Source organism: Hypanus sabinus, chromosome 4, assembly GCF_030144855.1.
Source record: "Hypanus sabinus isolate sHypSab1 chromosome 4, sHypSab1.hap1, whole genome shotgun sequence".
Taxonomy (NCBI): domain Eukaryota; kingdom Metazoa; phylum Chordata; class Chondrichthyes; order Myliobatiformes; family Dasyatidae; genus Hypanus; species Hypanus sabinus.
Window position 1 is genome coordinate 1,665,294 of NC_082709.1, and position 21,789 is coordinate 1,687,082.

The 21,789-nt window shown below is 42.0% G+C and overlaps 2 protein-coding genes across 5 annotated transcripts in view; both read right to left on the bottom strand.

The window, feature by feature from the left end:
• LOC132392440 (uncharacterized) overlaps positions 1-21,789 on the bottom strand; it is a 490,427-nt gene that overhangs the window by 357,487 nt on the left and 111,151 nt on the right. The gene's annotated exons all lie outside the window — the stretch shown is intronic.
• The window catches only part of mgat5 (alpha-1,6-mannosylglycoprotein 6-beta-N-acetylglucosaminyltransferase), a 231,252-nt gene that overhangs the window by 136,656 nt on the left and 72,807 nt on the right, over positions 1-21,789 (bottom strand). For all 4 annotated transcript variants that reach the window (XM_059966266.1, XM_059966269.1, XM_059966268.1 and 1 more), the window contains exon 3: positions 8,609-8,779. In XM_059966266.1, the coding sequence (XP_059822249.1) occupies positions 8,609-8,779 (171 nt within the window). The remainder of the gene's footprint in view (positions 1-8,608; positions 8,780-21,789) is intronic.

The following is a 21,789-nucleotide window of genomic DNA, read 5'->3' on the forward strand; positions in this document are numbered from 1 at the left end:
GCAGTTACTCTACTGGGGGTATTCTATATGCCCCCTGGTAGTAGCAGAGATACCGAGGAGCAGATTGGGAGGCAGGTTTTGGAAAGGTTGCAAAAATAACAGGGTTGTTATCATGGGTGACTTTAACTTCCCTAATATTGATTGGAACTTGATTAGTTCCAAGGGTGTAGATGGGGCAGAGTTTGTTATGTGTGTCCAGGATGGATTCCTGTCACAGTATGTTGACAGGCTGACTAGGGGGAATGCCATACTAGATCTAGTATTAGGTAACGAACCAGCTCAGGTCATAGATCTGTCAGTGGGTGAGCATCTGGGGGACAGAGATCACCGCTCCCTGGCCTTTAGCATTATCATGGAAAAGTATAGAATCAGAGGGAACAGGAAAATTTTTAATTGGGGAAGGGCAAATTATGAGGCTATAAGGTTAGAACTTGCAGGTGCGAATTGAGATGATGTTTTTGCAGGGAAATGTACTATGGACATGTGGTTGATCTTTAGGTATATCTTGCAGGATGTTAGGGATAAATTTGTCCTGGTGAAGAAGATAAAGAATGGTAGGGTGAAGGAACCATGGGTGACAAGTGAAGTGGAAAATCTAGTCAGGTGGGAGAAGGCAGCATACATGAGGTTTAGGAAGCAAGGATCAGATGGGTCTATTGAGGAATTATAGAGTAGCAAGAAAGGAGCTTAAGAAGGGACTAAGAAGAGCAAGAAGGGGGCATGAGAAGGCCTTGGTGAGTAGGATAAGGGAAAACCCCAAGGCATTCTTCAATTATGTGAAGAACAAAAGGCTGTTTGGATAAAACATTGGCTTACAGGAAGAAAGCAGAGGGTAGTAGTGGAAGGGAAGTATTCTGCCTGAAGGTCGGTGACTAGTGGAGTGCCTCAAGGATCTGTCCTGGGACACCTGCTCTGTGGTATTTATAAATGACTTGGATGAAGATGCGGAAGGATGGGTGAGGAAGTTTGCAGATGACACGAAGATTGGAGGAGTTGTGGATGGTACTGTAGGTTGTCGAAGGTTACAAGAGGGTATACAGAGGAATGCAGAGTCGGGCAGAGAAGTGGCAGATGGAGTTCAATCTGGAAGGATAATCCAGAAGGCTGAGTACAGATTAATGGTCGGCTACTTAAGAGTGTGGATGCAAAAAGGGACCTTGGGGTTCAAATCCATACATCCCTCAAGGTCGCTGCACAGGTTGATAGGATAATTAAGAAGGCCTATAGGATGCTGGGCTTCATTAATAGGGGGATTGAGGTCATGGGTAGAGAGGTCATTTTGCAACTCTACAAATCTCGCACTTAAAGAGTATTGCGTTCAATTTTGGTCACCTCATTATAGGAAGGATGTGGAAGCTAAGGAGAGGGTACAGAAGAGATTTACCAGGATGTTGCCTGGATTGGAAATCAAGTCTTATGAGGCAAGGTTAGCAGAGCTAGAACTTTTCTCTTTGGAGCGTGGAAAGATGAGAGGGGACTTGATAGAAGTCTACAGGATTATGAGAGGCATAGATAGGGTGGATAGCCAGTACCTGTTTCCCAGGGCACCAACAGCAAACACCAGAGGGCATATGTACAAAATTAAGGGAGGGAAGTTTAGGGGAGACATCAGGGGTAAGTTTTTAACACAGAGGGTTGTGGGTGCCTGGAATGACTTGCCAGGGATTTTGGTGGAGGCTAAAACATTAGGGGTATTTAAGAGCCTCTTGGACATGCACATGGATGAAAAAAAAAGAGGGTTATGGGGTAGTGTGGGTTCAGTACTTTTTTTAAAAAGGAATATATGGGTCAGCACAACATCGAGGGCTGAAGGGCCTGTACAGTGCTGTAGTATTGTAGTGTCTTGAAAGTAGATGAAAGCAAGCCAGTGGCTATTGACTACATGGACTTCAGTCAGATATTTGACAAGGTCCCGCATGGGAGGCTGGTTAAGGTTTCAGTCGCTCAGCATTTGAGATAAGGTCGTAAAATGGATTAGATATATGCTTTGTGGGAGGAAGCCAGAGAGTGGTACCTCTTTGAGTGGAGGCTGTGACAAATTGTATGCTACACGATAGCATCTGCAGATTTTCTCTTGTTTGTGATTGGTGTGCTACAGTGATCAGTGCTGGGTCCTTTGTTATCTGTCATCTATATCAATGATCTGGATGATAATGTGGTTACTGGATCAGCAAATTTGCAGATGACATCAAGATTGGGAGTGCAGTGGACAATGAGCAAGGCTATCATGGCTTGCAGAGGGATGTACGTCAGCTGGAAAAATGAGCTGAAAACGGCAGATGGAATTTAATGTTAACAAGTGCGAAGTTTTGCACTTTGATAGGACCAACTAAGAAAAGTCTTACACAGTGAATGGTACAGCACTGAGGAGCATGGTAGAACAAAGGGATCTGGGAATACAGGTACATAATTCATTGAAAAAGGAGTCACAAGTGGAGGTTGAAAGAGTGAAGAGATGTTGCTGGGTCTGGAGGACCCAAGTTATGAGGAAAGTTTGAAAAGATTGGGACTGTATTGTTTGGAACACAGAAGATTGAGAGGATATTTGATAGAGGTATACAATATTTTTAGGTAGGTTAAATGCAAGTAGGTTTTTTCCATTGAGGTTGGGTGGGACTATAACCAGAGATCACCGGTTAAGGGTGAAAGGTGAGAAGTTTAAGAGGAACATGAGGGGAATCTTCTTCACTTAGGCATGAAAGTGTGGAATGAACTGCCAGTACAAGTGGCACATGCTAACTTAATTTTAACGTTTAAGAGAAACATAGAAAAACTACAGCATAATATAGGCCTTTCGGTCCACAATGCTGTGCCAAACATGCACTTACTTAGAAATTACCTTGGTTTATCCATAGTCCTCTATTTTTTCAAGCTCCATGTACCTACCAGGAGTCTCTTAAAAGACTCTGTCATGTCCGCCACCACCACCATTGCTGGTAGCCTATTCCACCCACTGGAATGAAGTTTGGATAATAGGGATAGGGAATGCAGGTTGATGGGAGTAGGCAATTAAAATAGTTTCAGCATGGACTAGACAGACAGATTGGCTCGCTTCTGTGTTGTACTTCGTTATGACTCTCCACACTACACCCCTTTTGCTTCCTATCTTTTCTAGAAAATCAAAACCCTGTAACATTACGCATCTACTCCTGGTGCTATACTTCCCATCACCAACCAAGTTAAATCCTCCCAAGTAGCAGTAGTGAACTGTGCAATCAGGAATTCAGTTCCCTTCCAGTTAAGGTGCGATCTGTCTCTCTTACACAGATCATCACGGCCCTAGGAGAGGCTCCAATGATCCAATGACCTGATATCCTACCCTCTGTACCAGTTCCTCATCTGCACATTTATATGTTCTACCTTTAGATTCCTGGTTTAAGTAGCACGTGGCATTGGAAATAATCTACTTCTAAGGTCCTGCTTTTCAGCTTCTTTCCTAACTCCTTGTACTCAGTATACAGACCGCTTCCTCCTTTCTACCTATGTCATTGGTGCCAAGGTGTACTCTGGCTCCTCACCCTCCCCCTTCAGAATGAGAACATTTTTCAGCCACTCTGCGATACCCTCGACCTTGGCACCAAGAAAGCAACACACCATTCTCATCTATTTTGCAGCCATTCAATCTCCTCTGCCCGTTAAATATTGAACTACCGACTGTATTACTAGACTCTTGCCTAATTTTACCCTTCCATGGCCAGTATCACTGACCTGGCTACCACTGCTGTGCCATAACAAGTCACTTTTACCAGCTAATAAGTTATCCCCACTCACAGTATCTGAAGATATATATTTGTTGCTGAGGGGAATAGCCACAAGGAGATTCCTGCACTGTCTGCCTCTTCCACTTTCCTCTCCTGGTGTTCACTCAACTATCTGCAGCCTGTACCTGAGGTGTGACCATCTCACTGAAACTCTTGTCTGAGAACCTGGGTGAAAAACACTAAAAGAATATGGGTACATACAAAGAAAAAGAGAAGGAAAAATATAGAGAAGTGAAATTTAATGTGGATAAAAGAAATGATAAAGGAAAATCAATGTGAAAAGGAGGTGGGGTAGCATTGCTGGTTAGAGAGGGGATTAACCCAATAAAAGGAAGGACATTAGCCTAGAGGATGTGGAATCGATATGGGTAGAGCTGCATAACACTAAGGGGCAGAAAACGCTGGTGGGAGTTGTGTACAGGCCACCTAACAGTAGTAGTGAGGTTGGGGATGGCATTAAACAGGAAATTAGAAATGCGTGCAATAAAGGGACAGTAGTTACAATGGGTGACTTCAATCTACATATAGATTGGGTGAACCAAATTGGTAAGGGAGCTGAGGAAGAAGATTTCTTGGAATGCATGCGGGATGGTTTTCTGAACCAACATTTTGAGGAACCAACTAGAGAGCAGGCCATTCTAGATTGGGCATTGAGCAATGAGGAAGGGTTAGTTAGCAATCTTGTCGTGTGAGGCCTCTTGGTTAAGAGTGACCATAATATGGTGACTCTAATATTCATTAAGATGGAGAGTGACATAGTTAATTCAGAAACAAAGGTTCTTAACTTAAAGAAGGGTAACTTTGAAGGTATGAGACGTGAATAGCTAAGATAGTCTGGCAAATGATACTTAAAGGGTTGACGGTGGATATGCAATGTCCAGCATTCAAAGATCGCATGGATGAACTACAACAATTGTTCATCCCAGTTTGGCAAAAGAATAAACCAAGGAAGGTAGTGAACCTATGGCTGACAAGGGAAATTAGGGATAGTATTAAGTCCAAAGAAGAAACATATAAATTAGCCTGCAAAAGAAGCACACCTGAGGACTGGGAGAAATTCAAAGTCCAGCAGAGGAGGACAAAGGGCTTAATTAGGAAAGGGAAAAAAGATTATGAGAGAAAGCTGGCAGGGAACATAAAAACTGACTGTAAAAGCTTTTATAGATATGTGAAAAAAAAAGATTGGTCAAGACAAATGTAGGTCCCTTACAGTCAGAAACGGGTGAATTGATCATAGGGAACAAGGTCATGGCTGACCAATTGAATAACTACTTTGGTTCTGTCTTCACTAAGGAGGACATAAATAATCTTCCAGAAATAGTAGGGGACTGAGGGTCGAGTGAGATGGAGGAACTGAGGGAAATACATGTTAGTACGGAAGTGATGTTAGGTAAATTGAAGGGATTAAAGACAGATAAATCCCCGGGGGCCGGATGGTCTGCATCCCAGGTTGTTTAAGGAAGTAGCCCAAGAAATAGTGGATGCATTAGTGATAATTTTTCAAAACTCCTTAGATTATGGATTAGTTCCTGAGGATTGGAGGTTGGCTAATGTAACCTCACTTTTTAAAAAAGGAGTGAGAGAGAAACTGGTGAATTATAGTCCGGATAGTCTGACATCGGTGGTGGGGAAAATGCTAGAATCGGTTATCAAAGATGTGATAACAGCACATTTGGAAAGAGGTGAAATCATCGGACAAAGTCAGCATGGATTTGTAAAAGGAAAATCATGTCTGACAAATCTTATAGAATTTTTTGAAGATGTAAATAGTAGAGTGGATAGGGGAGAGCTAGTGGATGTGGTATATTTAGATTTTCAAAAGGCTTTTGACAAGGTCCCACACAGAAGATTAGTGTGCAAACTTAAAGCACACGGTATTGGGGGTATGGTATTGATGTGGATGAATTGGTTGGCAGACAGGAAGCAAAGAGTGGGAGTAAACGGGACCTTTTCAGAATGGCAGGCAGTGACTAGTGGGGTACTGTAAGGCTCAGTGCTGGGACCCCAGTTGTTTACAATATATATTAATGATTTAGACGAGGGAATTAATGCAGCATCACAAAGTTTGCGGATGACACGAAGCTGGGCGGCGGTTAGCTGTGAAGAGGATGCTAAGAGGATGCAGGGTGACTTGGATAGGTTAGGTGAGTGGGCAAATTCATGGCAGATGCAATTTAATGTGGATAAACATGAGGTTATCCACTTTGGTTGCAGAACAGGAAAACAGATTATTATCTGAACGGTGGCCGATTAGGAAAAGGGGAGATGCAACGAGACCTGAGTGTCATTGTACACCAGTCATTGAAGGTGGGCATGCTGGTACAGCAGGTGGTGAAAAAGGCAAATGGTATGTTGGCATTCATAGCAAAAGGATTTGAGTACAGGAGCAGGGAGGTCCTACTACAGTTGCACAAGGCCTTGGTGAGACCACACCTGGAGTATTGTGAGCAGTTTTGATCCCCTAATCTGAGGAAAGACATTCTTGCCATAGAGGGAGTACAAAGAAGGTTCACCAGATTGATTCCTGGGATGGCAGGATTTTCATATGAAGAAAGACTGGATCGACTAGGCTTATACTCACTGGAATTTAGAAGATTGTGGGGAATCTTAGTGAAACGTATAAAATACTAAAGGGATTGGACAGGCTAGATGCAGGAAGATTGTTTCCGATGTTGGGGAAGTCCAGAACAAGGGGTCACAGTTTAAGGATAAAGGGGAAGACTTTTAGAACCAAGATTAGGAAAAACTTCTTCACACAGAGAGTGGTGAATCTGTGGAATTCTCTGCCACAGGAAACAGTTGAGGCCAGTTCACTGGCTATATTTAAGAGGAAGTTAGATATGGCCCTTGTGGCTAAAGGGATTGGGGGTATGGAGAGAAAACAGGTACAGGGTTCTGAGTTGGATGATCAACCATGATCATGCTGAATGGCGGTGCAGGCTTGAAGGGCCGAATGGCCTACTCCTGCACTTATTTTCTATGTTTCTATGAAAACTTCATGGAAAATAAGAAAATTTTGCCAGAAATATGAGAAAACTGACAGTCTGGTGAGAATTTGAATGTGGCTTTACAAATATTGACTACTCAAGTTTTCTTCCAGAATTCTATAGAATTTTGGAATTATTCCTGTATAAAGACTGATCCTACTATTTCAAAGAAATAAATAAACAGAAAGCTTCCAGCACAAAGAGCTCTCATATTGAATCTAATAATAGAACTTACAGGTAATATGCAAATTGATCCTGGACTTAGAAAAGAAAAGACACATTTTAGTAGAAGTTACTGTATGCTTGTCCCAGACCATCATAGAGTTGTTGTTTATGATCCAGAGAACCTCATGGATGTCACTGAATATCCAGAGAAATTAAGTACTAACCTAAATATGTTTGTAGGATTTAAGTGTGGCTTGGTGGCATAGTTGCTAATGTTAAAGTCAGGGTTCAATGCTACTCTTTGGTGCTCTATGTGTAGAGTTTTTCCTTTCCTCGACAACTGTGTGGGTTTCTCCTGGGAGCTCTAGTTGCCTCCCATATCCCAAAATGGTACTATAAACTGTAATGTTTTACCGCAAAATACTGCTGTGTAGGTTAACGACATATCCCAAAATGGACTCTACTGTAATGTTTTACCGCAAAATACTGCTGTGTAGGTTAACGACAAAAGCGATCAAAGGGAAGTTGATGGCCGCAAAAGAGATAGTCACAGGGGTACAGGGAATGGAACAAACAAGATTGCTTCCAGAAGTTTACATGGAGATGAAAGGTCTGTTTATATGTTCTTATTAGATGTCACTGACTACTTACCTTCCCAGCTCTCCAGGATTAGTCTGCAGCTTCCAGCTTGAAAATTATATGAACAATTTCTAGATTTGGATGTAGTATGACAACACCATTTCCTGGATGGTTAAACTAATACAAGTTGAAGCCTCCTCCGTATGCTAAATCATTCCGGCAAAAGTCTCTGGTCTTTTCAGCCAATTCTTAAAAAGGGCAGCAAAATAGTTCAGGAATTAATGGTGCAGCCTAGCTCAAGGTACCTAGTTTTGATCATGACCTTGGGCAACATATATATGGAGTCTGCACATTCTTCCAAAGACTATATGGAATTCATCCAGTTTCCTCCTATCTTCCAGAGACATGTTAAGTTTAACTGATAACTGTAAATTATTTCTTAGTGTAGATAAGTGGCAAAAGAATTAAAAGGTAATTAATAAGTATATAGAAACATAGAAACCCTACAGCACAATACAGGCCATTCGGCCCACAATACTGTGCCGAACATATACTTACTTTAGAAATTACCTAGGGTTACCCATAACCCTCTGTTTTTCTAAGCTCCATGTACCTATCCAGGAGTCGCTTAAAAGACCCTATTGAATCCACCTCCACCACCATCGCTGGCAGCCTATTCCACACACTCACCACTCTCTGCATAAAAAACTTACCTCTGACATCTCCTCTGTACCTACTTCCAAGCACCGTAAACCTATGCCCTCTTGTGTTAGCAAGAGAACAAGTAACACACACTATATGCTGGAGTAACCCAGCAGGCCAAGCAGCATCTATACAAAGTAGTACAGTCAACGTTTTAGAGTCCTGCTGAAGGGTTTCGCCCCGAAATGTCGATTGTACTCTTTTCCATAGATGTTGCCTGGCCTGCTGAATTCCTGCAGCATTTTGTGTGTGTTACTTGGATTTCCAGCATCTGCAGATTATCTCTTGTTTGTGGAAGTATATGAGCAAAATACGTAGAAGAACCAACTGGAAATGGTTCCCTTCTAAGACCTGGCATGGATTCTGAGCAGCTTAACAACCTCTTGTGTCAGAGTAACCAAATAATATGCTCACCCGCTACATTAACTTTCTCTGCAGGGTTGGAGCTGGGGATTACTGTAGAAGTAGCATTTGTAGAGTTTATTCCTGTTCCATTTGAAATCATTAAGTTGTCCACTTTGGACTCCAGTTTTCCAAGTCGCTGCAAAATGTTGTCAAGGAGGACAGCTAATGTCTTCTTCAAATCTGCAAAATATTATTAGAGTCAAATTAATAGCTGGTTTACCACATAAAGATATATTTTGTATTTGCTTTAACATTAAGGCATTTTATAATAATGCATTTACAGGCAGCATGTAAATTTAGACAAATATGACATTCTAGTTAAACATAAAGCATGCTACAACTTTAACATTTACTCATTCATAATATAACTCAGAATTTCTGGTCAGAGTTCAAGCATTGCACTTATTGCTTACAATGAAAATAAGCACTCTGAAAACCTGATTAAAGAACTACTTTTCCTTTGTGAGTGCCCAAACAGGAATTCCTAGCTCCTGGCAACTAATCTCATCGAACTAGCTAAGCAGCCAGTCAAAAAAAGATAAAATTAATACGTACTTGCCCTACCAATCCAATTTGTCACCTGCAGACTCTGTGTGGACATATAGGCTCAGATGCAAAAAGTCAAACAAGCATACTCTCATCAAACTGTAGTCACAAGGCAATCCATGGATTTCCCTTGGCAACAACTAAGCCTCACTTAGTATACTGTTTTCGCTTTCCCCTAGAATCCCATAAAAGTTTTTGACAGGAAAGAAGGTTAGGGATAGAACCTCACATCCTGTGAAAATAGGATAGCATTAAGAAAAAAAAACATTTCACAAATTGTCCAATGTCTATGATATGCATGGACTTTTAACAATAAACCTCAACCTATTGAACTAGAGCCTCAATTAAACTAGAAAAACAGAAAAACATTCAAAAATGTAAAATAATGCAAGTAAAAATAAATAAAATTTTTCATCCTAATTTCCTGGCAAATTAATGGAGATTCCTATTTCATGCTATTTAATGGATTCTGCAACATACTGCTGAAAAAAAATCCCAATCCCTCAGGCTTCAACAATGGCGTGTCAGCTCAACCCAAGTTTATAATGGCATCGTTCAAGCCTTTCCATACTTATCTCTTCTCATATCTGAAACTGCTATTCTCTTTATGTGTACAGGTAGTTTCTGAGTTACGAACGTCCGACTTACAACAACTTGTACTCATGAACCGCGGAAGGAGAACACCGTCCGCCATTTTAAGTCATTGCTGTTGACACTGTGTTGAGTGTTTAGCTTTGTATTTGGCTTAAATTTTTCTTAGTAAGATTTACCCTGACCCCCCCCCCCCCCATTCCGGGTGGCTGGTGGCGCAGTGAGATCAGCGCCGAGCTGGAGAACGGAGGTTCCCAAATATGACTTAGTGACAGACTGCTCCCATGCCGGGTTGATGTCAATCCAGTGACTCCTGTACCATCCGTGCCGGGTTGATGTCAAGTTCGCAACTCGACCTCGTAGAAATAACACTGCCACCTCCAGTTTAAATTCCCACATGGAATATTGTTGAGGATCAAATACCCAAACCCAGCACAGCCCCCACTTGTCCCATTTAGCCTGCCTCAGTGCAATGGTCCTTAGGACCCAGCAGAGCTCGGGACCCACCGCCCACAGTGTTTCTGTTCCATTGACGGGAAGCGATCGCGATTGAAAATAAAATGGAAATAATAAAGTGCTTGGAAAGAGGTGAAACGCCATCAGTCATTGGAAAAGCGTTAGGCTACAGTCGGTCAACGATCGGAACAATTTTAAAGGATAACGGATAAAGTGAGAATAATGAAGCATGTGAAAGGCCCTGCCCGATGAAAGCTACAATTATTACTAAGCAACGCAGTGGTTTAATTATTGGAATACATACGTTTCTTAAGTGTTTTATATGCATAGAAAGGTAAAATATATACTATATACTAAATATATGACTAACTGATGGTAAATAATACAAGATGTACTGGTTCCGACTTACGTACAAATCCAACTTAAAGACGGACTCAGGAACGGAACTCGTACGTAACCCGGAGACTGCCTGTATAGCTAGCACTCACTAACAGGAAACAGGTATTAAATAAGTGTTGCTTATCAAGTTTATCAGACTGTGTTTTCACTGTTCCTTAAGAGAGTTCGAAAGACTTATGACTCTTTCAGAGAAAATATTTTGTTTCATTTGACTTCCATGGGTGATCCTTTATTTTAAAACAGAATCAGAAATCAGGTTTAATATCACTGGCATACAAACTATAAGATATAAAGGTTTCAAAAGTATATTTAATGTCACAGAAATGTATACAATATACATCCTGAAATGCTTTTTCTTCACAACCATCCACGAAAACAGAGTGCCCCAAAAGAATGAATGACAGTTAAATGTTAGAAGCCCAAAGTCCCCTCCAGCTCCCCCTCTCTTACATGTAAGCAGCAGCAAAGCAACGATCCCCCTCCCCCACCAGCAAAAAAAGCATCAGCACTCACCACCGAGCACTCAAGCACGTAGCAAAGCAACAGCAGACAGACTTCCAGTACCCCAAAGACTACTCATTACCCAGTATTCGACATACCACAGGCTCTCTCTCTCTCTCTCTCTCTCTCTCTCCTTAATAAAGGGAGAAAGAGGTGCCTCAGTTTCACATTTCATAGCGAGAGGGGAGACATAACCCACAACTCACTGATTTATGAAGTTAAAGTTCCATTGCATCGCTTTTTCCAAGCTCTGTGCCAAAAGATCTCAGGTCTCTGTACACACAACCAGAGATCTTCCATGACACACCGATTTCCTGCCAGGACACCAACTTTCATGCAGAATTGGGCCATTTGACCCATATATTGTGAGTTTTTTTGTTATGCAGCAGCAGTACATAATGTGTCTTCAGGCTCCTGTACCTCCTCCTTGATGGTAGCAATAAGAAGAGGGTACATCCTGGGTGGTGGGGGGAGGTGTCCTTAATGATGGCTGCCTCCTTTTCAGGATTCGCCTTTTGAAGATGTCCTTGATGCTGGGGAGGCTAGTGCCCATGATGGAGTTGGCTGAGTTTACTACTTTCTACAGTTTTTTCTGATCCTGTGCAGTGGCCCCTCCATACTAGATGGTGGTGCAATCAGTTAGAAAGCTCTCCATAGTACATCTGTAGAAATTTGTGAGCATCTTTGGTGACATGACAATTCTCCGAATGAAATATAACTGCTGTTATGTCTTCTTTGTAACTGCATCAATATGTTGACCCAAGGATAGACCCTTAAGATGCTGACACCCAGGAACTTAAAACTACTCACCCTTTCCACTGTTGATCCCTCAGTGAAGACTGATGTGTGTTTTCTCGACTTCCCTTTCCTGAAGTCCACAATCAATTCCTCAGTCTTACTGATGTTGAGTGCAAGGTTACTGTCACAACACCAGTCAACCAGCTGATCTACCATCCTCCTCTACCCCACCTCTTCACCATCTGAAACTCTGCCAACAATTGTGGCATTGGCAAATTTATAGATGTCATTTGAAATGCGTCTAGCCACAGTTTCAAGTGTAAGTAGAGTAGAGCAGTGGGCTAATCATGGATCCTTGAAGTTGTCAGCGAGGAAGTGCAAAGAGAGTGATGTTATTTACTATCTGCAGACTATGGTCTCCTGGTGAGGAAGTCAAGGATCCATTTGCAGAGGGAGGTAGAGATGCCCAGGTTTTGGAGCTTGTTAATCAGAACTGAGGGTATGATTGTGTTGACACAGAGCTGTAGTCAATGAGGAGCAACCTGACATAGGAATTACTATGTCAAGGTTATCCAAGGCTAAATGGAGAGCTGGTCAGATTGCATCCACTCAAGACCTATTGTTGTAAAAAGCAAGCTACAGAGTATCCAAGTCCTTGCTTAGGCAAGAGTTCATTCTACCCATGACTAACCTCTCAAAGCACTTCTTCACAGTAAGTGTGAGTGCTACTAGGTGATAGTTATTAAAAGACTATAAGATATAGAAGGAGAATTAGGCAATCTGGCCCATTGAGTCTGCTCCGCAATTCAATCATTCCATGTTCAATCAAGAACCCATCAATCTCTGCCTTAAATACAGCCAACAACCTAGCCTCCACCACTGCATGTGGCAACAGATTCCACAAATTCACCATCCTTTGGCTAAAGAAATTTCTCCACATCTCTGTTTTAAAAGGGTGCCCCTCTATCCTGAGGCTGTGCCCTCTTGACCTAGACTCTCCCACCATGGGGAACATCCTTTCCACATATACACTGTCCAGGCCTTTCAACATTCAAAAGGTTTCAATGACATACCCACCTCATCCTTCAGAGTTCCTGCAAGTACAGACCCAGAGCCATCAAACGTTCCTCGTATGATAACCCTTTCATTCCTGGAATCATCCTTGTGAACCTCCTCTGGGCCCTCTCCAATGCCAGCACATCTTTTCTAAGATGAGGGGCCCAAAACTGTTCACAATACTCAAGGTGAAGCCTCTCCAGTGCCTTATAGAGCCTCAGCATTTTAGACTTCTTGAAATGAATGCTAGCATAGCATTTGCCTTCCTCACCACCGACTCAACCTGGAAGTTAACCTTTAGGATGTTCTGCACAAAGACGCCCAAGTCCATCTGCGTCTCAGATTCCTGGATTTTCTCTTCATTTAGAAAATAGTCCACACATTTAATTTTACTACAAAAGTGCATGACCATGCATTTTCCAACATTGCATTTCATTTGCAACTTACTTGCCCATTCTCCTAATCTGTATAAGTCCTTCTGCATCCTACCTGTTTTCTCAACACTACCTGTCCCTCTTTGTATCATCTGCAAACTTGGCAACAAAGCCTTCTATTCCATCATCTAAATCATTTATATGCAACATAAAAAGAAGTGGTCCCAACACCGACCCCTGCGGAACACCACTAGTCACTGGAGCCAACCAGAATATGATCCTTTTATTCCCACTCGCTGCCTCCTACCAATCAGCCAACGCTCTAACCATGTTAGTAACTTCCCTGTAATACCATGCGCTCTTAACTTGGTGAGTAGCCTCATGTGTGGCACCTTGAAAAAGATCTTCTGAAAGTCCAAATATACAACATCCACTATATCCCCTTTATCTATCCTACTTGTAATCTCAAAGAATTACAACAGGTTTGTCAGGCAGGATTATCCCTGACGGAAACCATGCTGACTTTGTACTATCTTGTCCTGTGTCACCAAGTACTCCATCATCTCATCCTTAACAACTGACTCCAACATCTTCCCAACCACTGAGGTCAGGCTAACTGGTCTATAATTTCCTTTCTGCTGCCTTCCTCCTTTCTTAAACAGTGGAGTAACATTTGCAATTTTCTAGTCCTCTGGCACCATGCCAGAATCCAATCATTTTTGAAAGATCTTTTCTAATACCACCACAATCTCTAATGTTACCTCTTTCTGGCCCCTAGGGTGCAATTCATCTGGTCCAGATGATTTATGTACCCTTAGGTCTTCCAGCTTTTTCAGCATCTTCTCTCTTGTAACAGTAACTGCACTCACTTCTCTTCCTTCACACATAGAACATCAGGCATACTGCTAGTGTCTTCGACAGTGAAGACTGATGCAAAATACTCATTTAGTTCATCAGCCATCTCCTCATCCTTCATTATTATTTCTCCTGCATCATTTTCTAGCAATCCTATATCCACTCTGTGTTCTTTTATTTTTAACATACTTGAAAAAACTTTACTATCCACTTTGATATTATTTGCTAGCTTGCTTTCATATTACATCTTTACCTTTCTGATGATTTTTGGAGTTGCACTTGTGGGTTTCTAAAAACTCCCCAATCCTCTATCTTCTCACTAATTTTTGCTTTATAACAGGATTACTGGCAGCTCATCCTGTTCTTCTTTTGACTGTAACAAAATGATTCAAGTTATAGATTCCACCACAAGGGGAAGAAGCATCCTTTCTGCAAAAACCCTGTGAAGATCCCCCAGAAAGTAGTGTGTTTCAATCAAGTCCCCTGTTGTTCTTATATACCTCAGTGTTAAAAGACTAGCAGGTCAAAATTTTCCTCACAAAACAATGCAGTAAGACATTCCAAAAGTGAAAATTATTTTAAGATCAGATACATTGCTATGCAGAGTACATATATCTCAGTAAGCCAACAAATGCCCAAGACATTGTGCAATTAAGAAAAACAGCAGGATATTTTTAGTGGGAGTTATTCATATATATCCTGAAATTCATCTGTTCAATAATTGTCCTTAGTTTTGGGGCTGAATGCAGTGAAGCTGCACAGACAGGAAATTTCAAATTTCTGTTGTTACACTATACATTCATGAAAATATGGAAATTGCTATGTTTCACAGAACAATAATCATGGCAAATAGCATTAGTTTCATGGTATTATCAAAATAAAACCTCAGCCATGAGGAACTATTCCTGAGACACAAGGGATACTGCAAATGCAGGAAATCTTGAGCAACACGCACAAAATGCTGGGGGGTTTCAGAAACTCAGGCAACATTTATGCAGGGAAATAAACAGTTGACATTCCAGCCTGAAACATCGAAATGAGATAGAATTGTTAGGGGAAATTAAGTCACAGAATGCAAAGAGACAAAATCTGGAAAACAAATTGCTTTATGTGATCTGAATATAAATAACTAAACCAATTGTTCATTCACTTAGTGATGATTGGATTAAGGGAGTGAAGCAGGGGGCCTAGCTACCAGGAGAATAGGTAGGCTGAAGGAAAATAATGGATGAAACAAGGACCCAGCATCATAAACTAGAAGAAAGATTATGATTCAGCATTCAAAATGTGAAAATGGAAATTAGACTAAGAAAATCAGAAGGTATTTTTCTCAAAAACTGGAAATAGGAATGGTGAAGGTTTCTTTTCCTGAAGTACATTGCCAAGAAGCTGACGAAGGATGAAGGAGGAGCAGTAGATGTACTGAATATGGATTTCAGTAAGGCATCATAATGTACCCCATGAAAGGCTTATTGAGAAAGTAAGGAGGCATGGGATCCAATGGGACAATGCTTTGTGGAAACAGAACTGGCTTGCCCACAAAAGGCAAAGAGTGGTTGTAGATGGGTCATATTCTGCATGGAGGTCGATGGCCAGTGGTGTGCCTCAGGGATCTGTTCTGGGACCCTTACTCTTTGTGATTTTTTATAAATGGACTGGATGAGGAATTGGAGGGATGGGTTAGTAAATTTGCTGATGACACGAAGGTTGGGGGTGTTGTGGATAGCGTGGAGGGGCTGTTAGAGGTTACAGCGGGACATTGATAGGATGCAAAACTGGGCTGAGAAGTGGCAGATGGAGTTCAACCCAGATAAGTATGAGGTGGTTCATTTTGGCAGGTCAAATATGATGGCAGAATATAGTATCAATGGTAAGACTCTTGGCAGTGTGGAGGATCAGAGGGAACTTAGGGTCCAAGACCATAGGACACTCAAAGCTGCTGAGCAGGTTGACTCTGTGGTTAAGAAGGCATATGGTGCATTGGCCTTCATCAATTGTGGGATTGAGTTGAGGAGCCGAGTAGTAATGTTGCAGCTATATAAGACCCTGCTCAGACCCCACATGGGAATACTGTGCTCAGTTTTGGTCGCCTCTCTACAGGAAGGCTGTGGAAACCACAGAAAGGGTACAGAGAAGATTTACAAGGATGTTGCCTGGATTGGGGAGCATGCCTTATGACAATAGGTTGAGAGAACTCGTCCTTTTCTCTTTGGAGCGGCGGAGGATAAGAGGTGACCTGATAGAGGTATACAAGATAATTGCAGGCATTGATTGCATGGATAGTCAGAGGCTTTTCCCCAGGACTGAAATGGTTAGCACAAGAGGGCATAGTTTTAAGGTGCTTGGAAGTTCGTACAGAGTAGATGTCAGGGGTAAGTTTTTTTTTTAAACGCAGTGTGTGGGGCTACTGGCAGTGGTGGTGGAGGCAGAAACGATAGGGTCTTTTAAGAGACTTCTGGATGGCTGCATGGAGCTTAGAAAGACAGAGCACTGTGGGTAAAACCTAGGTAGTTCTAAGGTAGGGACATTTCCAGCACAGCTTTGTGGGCCGAATGACCTGTATTGTGCTGTAGGTTTTCTACGTTTCTATAGTTTAGTTGGAAAATATGATTACCCACAATATCCAGATTTCCTTCAAGGATACAAAGTACATGCAGTCAACCAAAAAACAAACAAAATCATGTAAAAAGTGGCACTTGAGGCATATAGGGGGATTTTGTGGCGAGGTCACAGAAAAATGATTGGATATACCTGTACAGCTCAAACACCAAAAACATTTGCAGATGCTGGAAATCCAAAGAAATGCACACAAAATGCTGGAGGAACTCAGCAGGTCAGGCAGCATTGATGGAAATAAATAAACAGTCGACGTTTTGGGCCAAAACCCTTCATCAGGTCATTCCTCCCAGTTCTGAAGGATCTTGGCCTGAGACATTGACTGATTACTCTTTTCGAAAGGTGATGCCTGGGCCTGTTGAGTTCTCCAGTATTTTGTGTGTGTTGCTTTGGATTTACATCTGCTAAACTATAATCACAAAAACTTTTGGCCTATAGTTTCCCTTTAAGAAATCCACTTTTGTATCATCAAGATAAACTAGCAATTTTCCTACTTCCTCATGACCCAAAAGGGTGCAAGGAACTTGACTTCAGGGATTGCAGCTACAACATCTGGAAGTCCACCATAGCTCCAGGAAAAGAAAGATCATAAATCCATAAGATATAGGAGCAGAAGTAGGCCATTTGGCCAATCGTGTCTGCTCCGCTATTCAATCGTGGGCTGATCCTATTCTTCCAGTCATCCCCACTCCCCCACCTTCTCTCCATACTCTTTGTAGTGTTCTCATGCAGGTGTAAAAACTCTGAACTAAACACCTAGGTAAACCATAGTCAATGAGGCAGGATCCCAGTAAAATTAACCGTTTACTGTTCACTGTTCCACATTAACGTATGGTGAAAACTGTTGATAAAACAATACAAAATATAAACAGTATTTGTTTCCACCTTAGCATCACATTTACATCATAAATACATGTAACAAGTAAAACTACAACAAACTACCGTAAATTCCGGACTATAAGCTGCTACTTTTTTCCCACACTTTGAACACTGCAGCAACACTGGGGCCTATACTACGGTGCAGCTAATGCATGTTTTTTTTTTCATGCCGCCAAAAACATTTTGCCTCGTAACAGTAGACTGTTATGAATCCCGTAACTGGAGAACTTACCAGCAAAGATAGAGAGGTCCGTTGAAGTCTGATGTCACTATTTTCAAACGTTTTATTTATAAAGGGACACAAAAGTAGGGTTAATACATACATTCAGATAATGCACATCGTCAACACTCAATCTAAAGCGCGGGTATAGTAATACTCATCATTAAGTGAGCTCTGCTGTTGTCTAGGGGTTAATAGATTGTCCGTTGGAAATATAAAAGTCACTCAGAAAGTCTGCAGGCCTCAGCCCTTTGAAAATCGCTGGGTTTCACGTAGGGCGACCGAGAGAGAGAGATTGGGGGAGAAGAGAAAGAACTTGCCAAGTCTTGATGAATCTTCCGTGAAATCGGGGGAGCGTTGGTTTCCTCTCCCCGATGTTAGTTAAGAGTGGTTTTCTGTGATTCTAGCCACAAATTCCAATCCCGGAATCTAACGCACGTGGCTTCCTTCAGAATGGCTTCCCGCTACTGCAGGATCACTCGCTCGTGTCTTCTTGGTGCGTCTGAGGGAGCTGTCCCCCTGAGACTCTCCTTTATACTTCCTCACGGGGTCGCAGGAGTCAATCAGGTTGGGATGATGCAATCTCTCTCTCAACCAGCCCACCTTGCCCGAGGGCTTTTCACGTGGTCTCCATGAGACAATAGTCGCTATCGTCCCGGGTGGGACGTGCAATTTGGCACGTTTCTCTCTCTCTCTCTCTCCTACTGGGTCTACTGACTCCCCCCCCCCCACCCCCCGACGGGTGCTCTTGCGATTCTCACAAAGGAGGGGGCTGGGATCATAGCAAGACCAATAAAATTGATGAGTAGTTCACAGAGGTCCAATGAAATAGTACGATAAATCAAGCGCACTTTCACAATTAAATTATTGTAAATCAGTCATTTGTACTCACCCTCATCAACATGGAAAACATTCGAAGAAAAGCATATGATGCAGCTTTTAAGTTAAAGGCGATCAATAACTTTTCCTGGTAGGCTGCAGTATATATATTTTTTTACCAGTCGTTAGGAGATATTGGAATGTTGTTCATGCACTGTTCAGTAAAAAAGTATACGTAATGTAATTTGTGTGTTACCGATACGTACGTATATTTAAAAGTAGCTGTGTTTCAGGCACTGTTCGAAAAAAAGCATTTGCAATATGTTACAATATGTTTGCAATATGCAATTTGCAGTAATTGCAATATGTTTATGTTACCATACGGATTTAATTAAAAGTTAAAAAATCCTCACGTGTAATATCTTTCTGTGTAAATATCTCATATTACAACGTTGGACACCTGCGGCTTAAAATCCGGTGCGGCTTGTACAAGTACAAAATTGATTTTCTTTCTAAAATTAGAGCGTGTGGCTTTTAATCAGGTGCGCTCTGTAGTCCGGAATCTACGGTATATTACATTAAAGTACAACATACAGTCAGAATCTACCTACGCCATCAACTGGCTTTAAATACACTTCACACAAACTATCCAGCAACGCTTTCAATAGCAAAGAAAATAAACTTCATCAACCGTCATTACTTTTAACAGTATCAGCATTAACATTTTTAATTCAACATATCAATTATCATATAAACTTATGGCGTTGCTTCCATGAAGTTTCTTAGTGCGTAGAAATGGAACTTTTCTCACGCTGATCCTACACACATAAGCCCCCTCCTTCCCGTTTCTCCAAACCGGTATTTTCCCACAAGACGCGGCAAACTGGGTGTGACGTCATCGCATGCCGCGATATATAACAGACAACAAATTTACTTTCAACAACCTTAACTTCAACGAGAAAATAATTACAAACGAATTACTAAAGCGCAAATGTAATTAAACTAAAAAATTGCCTTAAGGGCAACACACCCTTTGATGCCCTGACTAATCAAGAACCTACCTATCTCTGCCTTAAATGCACCCAATGACTTGCCTTCACAGTCACACGTGGCAACAAGTACCACAGATTTACACTCTCTGACTAAAGTAATTTCTTCACATCTCTGTTCTAAATCGATGTCCTTCAATCCTAAAGTTGTGCCCTCTTAACCTAAACTTCCCTACAATGGTTAATAACTTTGCCATATCTAATCTGTTCAGGCCCTTTAACATTCCAAATGATTTATGAGATTGCCCCTCATTCTCTGGAACTCCAGGGAATACAGCCCAAGAGCTGCCAGCCTGATAGAGTTCTTTGAGGAGGTGACCAGGCATATAGATGAGTGTAGTGCAGTGGATGTGATCTACATGGATTTTAATAAGGCATTTGACAAGGTTCCACACGGTAGGCTTATTCAGAAAGTCAGAAGGCATGGGATCCAGGGAAGTTTGGCCAGGTGGATTCAGAATTAGCTTGTCTACACAAGGCAGAGGGTCGTGGTGGAGGGAGTACATTCAGATTGGAGGGTTCTGACTAGTGGTGTCCCACAAGGATCTGTTCTGGAACCTCTACTTTTTGTGATTTTTATTAACGACCTGGATGAGGGGGTAGAAGGGTGGGCTGGCAAGTTTGCAGATGACACAAAGGTTGGTGGTGTTGTAGATAGTATAGAGGATTGTCGAAGATTGCAGAAAGACAGGATGCAGAAGTGGGCTGAGAAGTGGCAGATGGAGTTCAACCCGGAGAAGTGTGAGATGGTACACTTTGGAAGGACAAACTCCAAGGTAGAGTACAAAGTAAATGGCAGCATACTTGGTCGTGTGGAGAAGCAGAGGGATCTGGGGTACATGTCCACAGATCCCTGAAAGTTGCCTCACAGGTAGATAGGGTAGTTAAGAAAGCTTATGGGGTGTTAGCTTTCATAAGTCAAGGGATAGAGTTTATCCCTTGCGATGTGATGCAGCTCTATAACACTCTAGTTAGGCCACACTTGGAGTACTGTGTCCAGTTCTGGTCGCCTCACTATAGGAAGGGTGTGGAAGCATTGGAAAGGGTACAGAGGAGATCTACCAGGATGCTGCCTGGTTTAGAGAGTATGGATTATGATCAGAGATTAAGGGAGCTAGGGCTTTACTCTCTGGAGAGAAGGGGGATGAGAGGAGACATGATAGAGGTATACAAGATATTAAGAGGAATAGACAGAGTGGACAGCCAGCGCCTGTTCCCCAGGGCACCACTGCTCAGTACAAGAGGACATGGCTTTAAGGTAAGGGGAGGGAAGTTCAAGGGGGAGATTAGAGGAAGGTTTTTCACTCAGAGAGTGGTTGGTGCGTGGAATGCACTGCCTGAGTTAGTGGTGGAGGCAGATACACTAGTGAAATTTAAGAGAATACTAGACAGGTATATGGAGGAATTTAAGGTGGGGGGTTATAAGGGAGGCAGGGTTTGAGGGTCAGCACAACACTGTGGGCTGAAGGGCCTGTAATGTGTTGTACTATTCTATGTTCCTTATACGGTAACCCTTTCATTCCTGGAATCATTCTCGTGAATCTTCTCTGAACCGCTCCAATGTCAGTATATCCTTTCTAAAATAAGGAGACCAAAACTGCAAGCAATACTCCAAGCATGGCCTCACGAGTGCCTTATAGAGCCTCAACATCACATCCCTGCTCTTATATTCATACCTCTCGAAATGAATGCCAACATTGCATTTGCCTTCTTCACAACCAACTCAACCTGGAGGTTAAACTTCAGGGTATCCTGCAGAAGGACTCCCAAGTCCCTTTGCATCTCTGCATCTTGAATTGCTCCCTATCTGAATAATAGTCTGCCCATTTATATCTTCTACCAAAGTGCATGACCATACACTTTGCAACACTGTATTTCATTTGCCACTTCTATACCCATTTCCCTAAACTAAGTCTCTCTGCAGGCTCTCCACTTCCTCAACACTACCCGCTCCTCCACCTATCTTTGTATCATTGGTAAATTTAGCCACAAATCCATTAATCCCATAGTCCAAATCACTAGCATACAGCGTAAAAAGAAGTGGTCTCGACACTGACCCCTGTGGAACTCCACTGGTAACCGGCAGCCAAC